Raw genomic sequence first — 11,425 nt, forward strand, 5'->3', positions numbered from 1 at the left:
AAATTAGGCGCAGTAAGAGATTAACAACAATAACTAATAATGAACAGAACAGATACAACAATACAGTGGAATAAAAATGATGCAAATGTGCTTTCTCTCTCAAAATACCTCATTGTACAAATTTAATGCCTTTTCCATCTCAGCTAAGCATTTATCAGACACCGTGGCCCATAACTTTTGTAGTTTGAGGTGTAACAGCAAAACTAGCACATTTTTTTTCCTTCTTCACAATTTTGCAGAGAGAAAATTCCATAGATCTTATTAGCAAGCTCAGCATGTGATTTTTTTCTTTCCTTATTAAGTCGAGAACGTTCACCTTTTCATGAAAGGAAGCATTTTACAGCTTCTCCTTGGCAGGTCTGAATTGCCAGCATCACCACTCTTGCATTTGTGGGCCATTATTAAGTTAAATAAGGTTGATTGGAACACAAGTCCTGAGACGCCATGGCAGTTAATTCAATAACCCAGATCGCTGCTAAGTGACTAGTGCGCAGGATACTCTGGACAAAAGGATGATTCATGTCCCACATGGGGTAGATTAGGATGGATCAAGAGTTCATCATGCTACTCAGAATGGTGCAGAGCTTAAAACGTATGAATTATTTATTTCTAGAATTTTCCATTTCCTATTTTCAGACTGCAGTTGACCACGGGTGACCGTGGGTGACAACCTGCAGAAAGCAAAACCACAGATCAGGGGAGACTGCTGTACCACTTTCTAATTCACTCTTCTTGAACAAGCAAGCAAAGGCTTTTATGTGAGCAAAGCTAGCTTATGGGAGTCAGTACATTTCTTACGTTTTCAGGAGTACGTGACATCGTAAACTCTTTTTGGAAGAAGTTATCCCTATATGGTCTCTGCCACCAGAGTGGGATTTTTCTTCTCTTAATATCCTGAGAAAATTCTTTTCTTGCTGCACTCGAACAGGAGCCTCCCATGGATTGCACCAAGAGGAACAACAGAAGCACTGTATTTCGTATTGTGCCCAAATTCAAAAAGGAAAAGGTTCAGAAGCAGAAGACAAGTTCTCAGCCTGGTAGGTGACCCAGATGGAGAGGGAGAGTCGAACATTATGAACTCATAATGCATTAAAGCGATATCACTGCCATGATAAAAATGTTCTGAGATGCGAGCGCGGTGATCGTACTAAATGCCACTGAATGGTACACTATAAAATGTTTCAAGTGGGGGAGTTCCTCTTCTGTTCACTTTACCATAATAAAAAAAAATCTTATCATACCTCAAATAAGTCCCATAGGAGTAGGAGTCTGTAGTTAGGAAGCACACGGGGCCACGAGGTGGTTTCCAATTCGCTTCTACTTTGTTGGACGAGTGTCAGCGTGTCTGTTTGATGGTTCTTCGTCTTACCCAGTGGCAATTCCATGCTTGTAACTTGTTCAAAGTGCAAAATCTACATCATTTTGATAAATGAGCAGGGAAACTTCTGTTTCCTCCTTTAACTTCTAAACACATTTTCCACCTTGTTATGTATTCTCTTTCTCCTTTTTTAAGGACTTTCTATGCCATTTCAGCCCCGCAGTGATGACAGTCCACTGTGACACTTGCATTCTCAAGCAAAGAGTAACCTCTCCCAGATGTTCTTTCTAGTTCCCCTTCCACCTTTTCCTAGAGATGAAGTTTAATGCTGTATTAGTGCTAAAGCACTGCCAAGGTCTGTGTACATGATCACAGTGCCTTCCATAATCAAATCATGCTATAACTTTTCTGAGTTAGTGGTCTCACTTTAAAAAGTGATATATAACCTTATTTTTGACGATCACAGAGCAGCTACTGAAGGGCATTTTAAAACCAAATGTGGCAAAATAAGTAGACTTGTATTAAGTGAATCAATGTTGAGTAAAATGTGTAAATGAGTGATTATATGTACTGGAAAATAACGACCCAACTAATCTTATTGAGCAACATTGACAGTTTTTCGATGATATAAAATTGATTTAACAGTACGTTTATTGCTGTAATTATCAATAATTATAATCATCAGTGGAACAGAATCAGTAAAGGTAGTACTCGAAGTCATCAAGACCTGAAGCAGAAGTTTGTGTAAAATTGTACCCCGTGTCAGTTTTTAAATTTTAATGAGCATTTGTGCTAATTAAACTATATCTAGTTTTCTGTATGGTCTTAAGGAAATCATTAGCGCTAATTTAGACCTTGTACTACTGATCCTAATCATGAGAAATACATTTTTTTATACATACTGTGTAGTTTGGGTGGCTTTGGGGAGGAAATTGAGCCAAATCGAAAGGCGCAGGTGCACAGCAGCGAATGTCTTTGTGTAATCAGGTCCTCGTGTTGACTGAGTCTGTGACCTGCATGGGAAAAAAATGGAATTATAGTTCTGTTGAAACAGCACCTTGAACCTTTCCCTTCGCTAGCACTGCAGCTATACTCTGTTTCGCATCTTCTTTGGCCAGCCTTTGCTTTGTAATGCGTTGAGCATGTAGAAATTAAGGGGGTTTTGCTCTTAACTTTGGTAGTTCAGAAATGGGGCACAGAGGAAGTTGCTGCTTGGCTGGATCTGCTCAATTTGGGAGAGTACAAAGAAATCTTCATCCGTCATGACATCAGAGGGGCTGAACTTTTGCATCTGGAAAGGCGAGACCTTAAGGTATTTCCTTTGTGCTACTCTTCTGCTCTTGAAGTTTTTCTTGCAAAACAAACTCCTTTCTCCTGTGCTCTTCTGTTCTGTGCTTACTGCTTGGCTTGTGTTATGCAAACGTGCCGTAATCCCGTCTGCATTGTCCTGTGCTCTGCGTTCCTTGTCTGCTTTTGAAACAAGAATTGTCAGCAATATTTTTCTGTACGATCATTCTCTGAGTGTTATAGCTAAAGCTTAGCATGAATTTAGTAATTTTTCTGTGCCTCCATTGGTATGGCTCTTCCTATACTAATATTTCCAAATGGGTCATGTTTCCATCAGCTCATTTTATTGGATCAACATAAAAGATGATCTTTGTGGCTGAAATTGACTGAAAATATCTAATAAAAAGTTAACAACTCAAAAAGTAATTCAATACCAAGAACAAAGCCTTTCTAATATATGGAACTAGATGAGAGACTTAGAGCAGTGGCTACTTATAGTCCTAGGGCTTCGTTGCATTTCTAAATTGACCTTTCAGAGGTCACATGGACAGCTAGACAAATAAATTCAATTTTCCTTCCCACAATTTACTGTTAAAATTGTATTCTTCTCAAAAATGGTATTTTTTTTTTTAGTAAATGAAGTAAAAACTATGCCTTGCTTTTGCTGGAAAGCAGCCCAAAACTTATCTGTCCTTTATGACAGGGAAGGAAAACTATTCATTCATGGTCTACAGCAATTCCCTTTTATTCTTTGGGTGGAGACTCAGCAGTAGAAATGCTCAAAGGAGCCTATTCTGTCCTAGGGTTAGATGTAGGATTTTCTTATCACATGCTGCCATTTAAAAATTCTCAGGTTGACTTAATAAGCAAGTGAAAAAGCCTTCAACACTTGTTGGATTGATTCCTTTCCTGTAGACCAAATTCTACATTACATAGAATTATGAGACGGTAAATTCCTAATGAATTCATGAATGGTTGTGCCTTTATCTACAAGTATGTTAACAGGAATCTTTAAATACATAATGGGTCGTGTATAGACTTTTATAAAGCAGAGTCATACAGTTCTCACACATCCCCTGTAGACACCAGTTATAACTAAGCATTTTTAGCCAGAATAATAATAAAATAAGATTAACTAATTACCTTAGTTGAGAGTCCCAAATCTGGAACATATTAAAATATATAGTGTTAGTTTTTAAAGTGCAAATTGATGTCAGAACTTAACATGAAAATGAAAATGAATGTAAAGGATCATTTCATCCAACATATTTGTGTGGCTTCTGGTATCCTTGGCGGGCAGCGATATTTACTGAATAGCTACCGATTAATATATTATGCCAGCTTCTCTAGGTGACATCTGCCCTCTAGAAGCTTTAATTTTATTTGCCACAAATAAGCATACTTTCAAGGAAAAGACCATATGTGTGTATAAATATATTTGCATTTGTTATATACATGTACATACAAATGTATATAAACATACAAATGTACACAATGAGTGAAGCAAATATTTGCAGAATGAAAAACAAGCTCACACGTGAAAGTCAAAGTTAGACTGATAGGACCTGGCTGGGGCAAAAATAAGAGTTGAAAAAGTGATGATTCAGAATTATTTTAGTGAACTTTAGCTTTTCTATGGGACTTTTTTGTTCTGTTTAGCTTTTCATGGGACTTTTTTGTTCTGTTTTTCTTTTTAATGCAGATTGCATTCTTCTAATAGAAACTTTTCTTTCAGAAATTTGTATTGACACAGTCCGTTTTAACTCTTTTGGTTCTAAAACAGGTTGTGGGGCAGTGGGAAAGAAAAGTAATTTTACAGAAGGAGCCTTCAGTAGACCAAAGCCGAACCAGGGAATGAGCTGCCCCGGTTCTCTGTGGTTGTAGCTGTTAGAAGGCACGAACCCTCCAGAGGAAAGTGTCTAAAGCTGGGTGAAGGGTTCCCTACTCCTTAGATAACCCTACCCATTCCCGTTGCTTCAAATACTGTCTAGGAATGTATCAGTGGTTCACAAGGTTATATCTCCAGCCCTGACCTCATTTGTAAAATTAAAATTGTATCACCAACTCTACTCGATCCTTGGCTGTCACACAGGGATGTCCATCTTAACATGTCCAAAAACAAACTTTTGCCCCCCTGTTCTAACCCCATCCTGCCCCTCCTTCGGGGCTCTACATCTTAGTAACTCAGGTACCCAAGCCAAAGAAACCTGAGGTCGTATTTAGCACCTTCCTCTTCCTTATCCTTTTCCCCCTAACTTGTTAAATCCATCAAAAAGTCAGTTCAGTTTTAATCTCCATCCATTTCTTTTTCTCCTTTCCACAGTCCTTGTTCCTATGTAAAGTCAGTCGCTTCCTAACTGGCCTTCCCATCGCTACGCTTGCCCTCCCTAGTCCGTTATCCACATTGCAGCCAGAGTGATATTTTAGCATCACTTATATCACTTTTCTGCTTGAAACAGTGGGTCCCCATTTGAGTTCAATAAAGACTCAAATCTATGGGACACCTACAAGGTTCTGCCTGTGTATTCAGCCTGCTGTGGAGTCACTGGCCCTTGCTGGGCTATATATACCCTTTCCATCCTGGTTTTATATCATTTGCTTAAAAATACTAACCTCTCTCACCTTAAGGGATGTAACCCTCCTAGGGTGTGCTTCTCCCTCCCCATCAGCTGGTTAACTCCTGCTCAGATCTTGGCTCGTGTTCCTTCCTTATCACCAAAACAACTAGAGATTGCAATGTGACAGTCTAAAGGTGGGAAAGGGAAAATGTTTCCAGTGTGCTTTAACAGACAAGTAAACTGGTTGCATTATTCTCCGTCCTGGAAGGCAGTAGGAACAAGAGAGGGATACCAAAGAAAAGGGTAAAGACATGGGAGTTCTGTATGTTTGGTTTTTCATTTTCTCCATTTGGAAAATTGTATATACGAAAGGATTTGCAAAATCAAACCATTTGTCCAAAGAAAGAAAAAGCCAATACTAAAGAATGTGATAAAAATAAGAAATATGTAACAAATGTCATGGCATAACTTTATCACAGCCTAACTCCTGGACGACATGGAAATAGTGAACTCACACTGAAGAAAATATAGCTAAGAAGTTAGTGTAACTCTAGGGAAAACATTTGTCTCATAACACTAAAATAGGAATTCTGAGTAGAGTCTACGTCCTTCAAAGAAGTTTTTATTCTTAAGGATACAGTGTACATATGGCTTAAACTAAAATATTTCACATTAAATAAATGTCTTAATCAGATAGCTGTGTTATCACAAAGGATAAAGAATACTTATATATTCCACTCATATCAAAGAATCTAAGCACCACTGTAAATGCATTTACATTTTTATTTTTCTCTAGTATTATTTTAAGATTGCTATTTTAGCACTACCCTTGGGAAATGTATAGTTGCCTTAAGACTGTGGATGACCTGGTGTCGTACGAGCAGATATTTTTCAGGATCATTTAAGTATTGTAAAAACGTTACCTCTGAGATTATCTCAAGAAATAAATTATCTCAGAAAAGAGCACTGGCTATGGAAAGAGTATTTTCCAGAAGGATTCAAAATCATCAGTAGCATTGCTGGTGCAGAATTCAAAGAGCTCATAAGGTATATGGCGGAGAGAGAGAGTGGAGTGTGTGTGTGTGTGTATCTTTTCAGACAGATAATCTTGTGGTACCTTTTATTTTCTAGGCTGCTTTACTAATTTTCAAATTTATCGCACTCTGTTTTGTGAAGAAATTATTTGACTTCACGTATTTAGCAAACTGATTATGCCCATTATGCTTAAAGAAGCTTTACTGAGTAGAAGCCTTCACCCTCTCTTTTAGTTTTCTGGACAGTGACTATGCCGGCTCTCTTGGTTGCATCTCATTCATTCCTGCAACAAGTATTTGCCGAGGACCTGCTCCGTGCTGGACGCTCAGCGGTCACCATCCATTTCCGAAAATTAAATATTGGCTTCTTGGTTTTTTTCTAGGAAGATAATTCTTTAAGGAACAAGAAGAGTTCTAAGGGAAAAGGAACCAAACATGCTTTAAGGAAAAGCATCAGCCCACAGACACCTATGTTTAATTTTTTACACTTACCCATTGCAAATTATAAAGAAAATTTAAATATTTCACCCAAATCGAAGATGCTAAATGCAAGTGCAAATGCATTTCCTTCCCAAATTTAAGTCATAGTCCCTGGTGTCTTCCTTTAGGATTAGGCCTCACTTGTAAGTTTAATATTTTAGCAAGAGAATGTTTAGTTGTTTTAAGACTAATTGTGGATGCCCTGGTGTCACATGTCACTTTTCTCAGAGATCCCAAAAGGCTCTGTGATTTTTTTTTTACAACAACAACAAAAAAAAAGAATAAAAAGGAGAGAGTAATCTTGACTCTTAAAGAACTGCCAGCATATATAATTTATGAAAGTGTTGTATTTAAGAGTTTGTGTAAGATGTAATTCTTTACTGGTTGGTAATTTTTTAATGTCGGGCATTGAATATAAACTAAAATGAACTAAACACGATTATTTGCTAGTTAAATATTTAATCCTCAGTTTTCTCTTGTCAATAAACTTCTTTGTCTTTCTTTTCTCCTTCTTTCTCCCTTCCTTCCTTCCTTCCTTCCTTCCTTCCTTCCTTCCTTCCTTCCTTCCTTCTTTCTTTCTTTCTTTCTTTCTTTCTTTCTTTCTTTCTTTCTTTCTTTCTTTCTTTCTTTCTTTCTTTCTTTCTTTTTTTTAGGACCTGGGGATACCGAAGGTGGGTCATATGAAGCGAATTCTCCAGGGAATTAAAGAGCTTGGAAGGAGTACTCCCCAGTCTGAGGTGTAATCAAATTGGTGCTATTCCTTGGAAGGGAAGTAATCGCTACTTAATACAAAGTTCTCGGAAGCACTTTGGCTGTTCTTGCAGTTTTCTGCCTAGATGAGTAAGCACCGCTGAGGCACCTCTAGGGCTTGACATTTTGCCGTGGGCGAAAGTTTTGATTTGCGGTATTAGAAAAAATTTTTTGTGCCAAAAAATACATTCCACGAAGCCATTTTCTTATTGTGCAAACCTGACGCGTTCAAGTATGCTCAGAGTAGTAAAAAGGTAGGAGGAATCTGAAGACAGTTGCGTTGTCTAAGAGATGGAATTGTAGAATGTTTACTTTCCTTTAACGTGGCCAGATGGAACGTTCTTATTGTGCAACCACGTAACTATGTGGTTAAAAGTACTTAGATTTCATTATTGGAGGCGTTGGCTTCCTCCTAAAATCATTGGCTAGAAGACTAAGATGTACATTAAATTGTGATTTGAATTGGTATCACCTCAGATTCCTAACGCTCAGTGGTCAAAGAATATGGTGAAAACCCCTCAAATACTACAAATGAATGCAAATCTTAATGCACGATGTTCCTGCCTGAATTGTCTTTCTGGTTTTTGCATGTCACATTTAACATGGTAATACTTAGCTTTAATGTCAGTTTTAATGGAATTTAATTTATTACTACCTAAGTACCTTTTTGTTGGTTAAAGGCACTTTTCTGTTCTTTGATGTGGAATTTTGCATCAACATTCTATATCTAAGAATTTGTAAACATGTGTCTGTGCCCTAATCAACAAATGATTTACATATTATGCAAGCTAATTTTATATCAACAGATCATAAACAGTAGGTGTGCACATTAAGAAAATTCTCTGGATATTTTCATAAAATTATATGCTCTGTTGCCTAACAAAAATTATTGTAGCTCTCCAAACCAAAATTCCCACATTTCGTTTTTATTTTCATTTCAGTTTAATAATTCTTTAATACTCTGTTTGCATTTATAATATAGTAGACTGTTAACATCCAGAAATTTCCCCAAGGTCTCAACTGGAATTTGTTTACTGATTGGTCCCCAAGACTCGCCCACTTAGAAAAGTGACTCCTGATACAAACTTCCCAACAAGAGGTTTTAATTTTTTCTTAAGGGCTTTCCATTATTATTATCTCACTTAATTCTTGTGTCTTATCAGGGAGATATTATTTTCCTTTTGCTAAACCACTACATTTCAGTGTAGCTCATTAGAACTTAACATTACAATGATCAAAATCTTTGAAAGCCAAAGGCATACGTATCAAAAAGTCACAAAAATATCCTTCAATAAACTTTTAGACATTCTATGCCAAAAAACTAATTATAACATTTGAAAATCTTCTATAGATGTAAAGTAAACCAGATACTGACCCAGTGGTGACAATTTCCATAACGTAGCCTTCTAGGTAGGTGCTCAATAGATACACATACGCACGTATATACATGTACACATATATGTGTATATACACTTCTATGTACATTCACACTTGCAAACCTGTAATCTGACATATACTCTCACTGATATTTTCCAGACATTTATTTACCAAAGGCTTAAAGAGAAATATTGATGGGAAAACATTTAAAACGAACTATTGTCAGACATATAATTTAATTATATCAAAAGGGTTTAAATAGTTGACACTTTATTCTGACTTATAACTTGGCTATTTACTAGTAAAATCAGAAAATTGGGATCTCTTAGAAATAAATGAACTTGATGGGTTCCTGACCAAGTGTGTCTGACCATATATTTTACCTGTCTAAATTGTGAATAAATGAAAATTTTCCAAAGGGAATTATATCAAGGAGTTTAAAAGAGCAAAAGGCTACTCCCGTAATAATTTTAATGTTATCCACACCTATGGAATCAAAGGTATTTCTTCTCCAGTCCCTTTTTAGCCCCCGCCCCCACCACCGCAAAATGTCCTGTGCTTTCAGGCACTTCCCTATTGAGATCAAAATAGGGGGCACCAGGAGCTCAGAACTCTGCTGAGATCACCAACCCCTGACCAGCGCTACCAAAAAAAAAAAGGAAAGGTGAAGGCAAGGAACCCTAGGAAAGAATGAATTAATAAGAAATCTTTATTGATTTTCACTGCCCCAAAATACCCCTTTGCCAATAGGAAAGATTCTCAAGTTATCACATGTTTCAGAATTTAAGAGTGAGATATAAATGATAGAATTTTTAAATTTGATGTTGATTTTTCTCTCCTAAGTAACCTGTCATATATATGCTAAACCTTAGCTAAGGGGATCCTTAGCTAAGATTTTCCTGCAAAATGGCTTTTGGATGAGGAAAATTCTTTAAAATCACAATTTTGAGATATTTTTTGGTTAAATGAAAGCATCTTTCCCTGTAGCTTTGTCTGTGAATGGCTGTGTAGGACCCACATGACCTCACTCACACCTGTGTGCCAGGACGGTGCCCTCGGAGCCTGGTAGGCCACTGTCAGCCTCACGGAGGAGCCAGCTTCTTACACTGGATGGGACTACCACGAAAGTGAGAGGGGCCTCCCCATGGGACTGGATCACAGCTCTGGGGAGCGCAGGTGGGGCCTCTGTGCCTTGATCCACATGTAAGCTGAGGTGAGAAGCTCAGTCCGGTCCAGCTAGCCAGCTGCAATTGCTCCTCGTTCCCCCACCAGGCTGTCCCACACGTGGATCATTTGGGAGGGCTGGAGGGGAGTCACAGCCACATCCACTTTCTTTCATTTTTCTTTCCCTGCTCATTCTCCTGAGGAAGAACTTGCTTTTCAAGAGAGAGGGGAACAGGGTCAGACCTAAATAAAATTTTGGCATGCTCAGTTTTTCTCTTCTGTGTCTTTCCACCTCACTTTCTGAGTTTCTTTCTCACCTCCTGGCTTCCCGTTTTTCCACCTGCCCAAGACATTGATGGTTGCTCAAATTCTCACTGCCAGGTACCATCCTTTCCTCATCCACTGTCCCACTAGAAAATGACTCTTTTTCTGTCTCCTTACCTTAGCCCCCTTTGTGGGTCATCTCGCCAAGTATTAGGAAGAAAACAATGTAAATAAACTAAGTTTACAGTTTGCATTTTATAAAAGGACACTTGCCAATCTAAATGAATGAAAGGATTAAATAATTTGGGGACCAGGACATATATTGCTCTAGCTGAGGGAAGAGGTGATCCATGAATGTCTAGATCTGTGCTGTCCTAGGTTGTAGCCACTAGCTACATGTGGCTCTTTAAATTTAAACTAATTGCGGGGAGGGTATAGCTTAGTGGTAAAGCACGTGCTTAGCATGCATGAGGTCATGGGTTTGAATCCCAGTACCTCTTAAATTAAAAATAAATAAAGAAGTAAACCTAACTACCTCCCCCCACAAAAAAAAAAAAAAAGAAAGAAAAAGAAAAAAAATAATTTAAATTAATTTAATTAGAAATTTAGTTTCTCTGTTGCACTAGCCATATTTCAAGTGCTCAATAACAGTGTTGAATATTTCCATCACTGCAAAAATTCTCCTGAATAGCACTGCTGACATCATTGCTACTCAAAAAAATGCGGTCCATGATCGAGCAGCATCCGTATCACCTGGGAGCTTATAGAAATAAATGCAGAATCTTAGTCCACTCCAGACCTGTTGAGTCAAAAATCTTCCTTTTAATAAGATTCATCAGGTCATTAGCACTGGCATCAGTATATTTTATCTCACCTAGATAGGAGAGATCTGAGGTCTTCAGAGGTCCTCAGAATAGCATACTCCACAACCGTTTCCTATCCCTTCTCCAGCTGACCCCAGAAATAAGCCGACATTCACTCATCACCCAGCTGAGTTTTCTTCTTAATCTTTTTTTCCTAATTCTGGTTCTAGATGAGCCTTCCCTACCCAGTATGTATTTTGGTAGCTAAGGTGGAACATGGGAGATTGACTGTCATAGCTTGGCCTCTCTCCAGCCCCTCACCTCATGTCTAAGTCACTTACAACCTGCATTTGCTCACTTTGTTGCCCATGTGACATTCTCATTTGTTCA

At 38.0% G+C, this 11,425-nt stretch overlaps 1 protein-coding gene across 12 annotated transcripts in view; it reads left to right on the plus strand.

Moving 5' to 3' along the window:
- Window positions 1-10,740, plus strand: part of DGKH (diacylglycerol kinase eta) — a 150,794-nt gene extending 140,054 nt beyond the window's left edge. For 6 of the 12 annotated variants that reach the window (XM_032496067.1, XM_032496068.1, XM_032496062.1 and 3 more), the window contains 3 exons: window positions 929-1,037; window positions 2,500-2,630; window positions 7,331-7,483. In XM_032496067.1, coding sequence (XP_032351958.1) covers window positions 929-1,037; window positions 2,500-2,630; window positions 7,331-7,420 — 330 coding nt within the window. In that variant the 3' untranslated portion in view covers window positions 7,421-7,483. Of the gene's footprint in view, window positions 1-928; window positions 1,038-2,499; window positions 2,631-6,431; window positions 7,248-7,330; window positions 7,484-9,791 lie in introns of those variants that run through there. The other 6 variants (XM_032496073.1, XM_032496071.1, XM_014552002.2 and 3 more) reach the window with 4 other exon arrangements.
- The last annotated feature ends 685 nt before the right edge of the window (window positions 10,741-11,425 follow it).

The sequence above is a fragment of the Camelus ferus genome, chromosome 14 (genome assembly GCF_009834535.1).
Source record: "Camelus ferus isolate YT-003-E chromosome 14, BCGSAC_Cfer_1.0, whole genome shotgun sequence".
NCBI lineage: Eukaryota > Metazoa > Chordata > Mammalia > Artiodactyla > Camelidae > Camelus > Camelus ferus.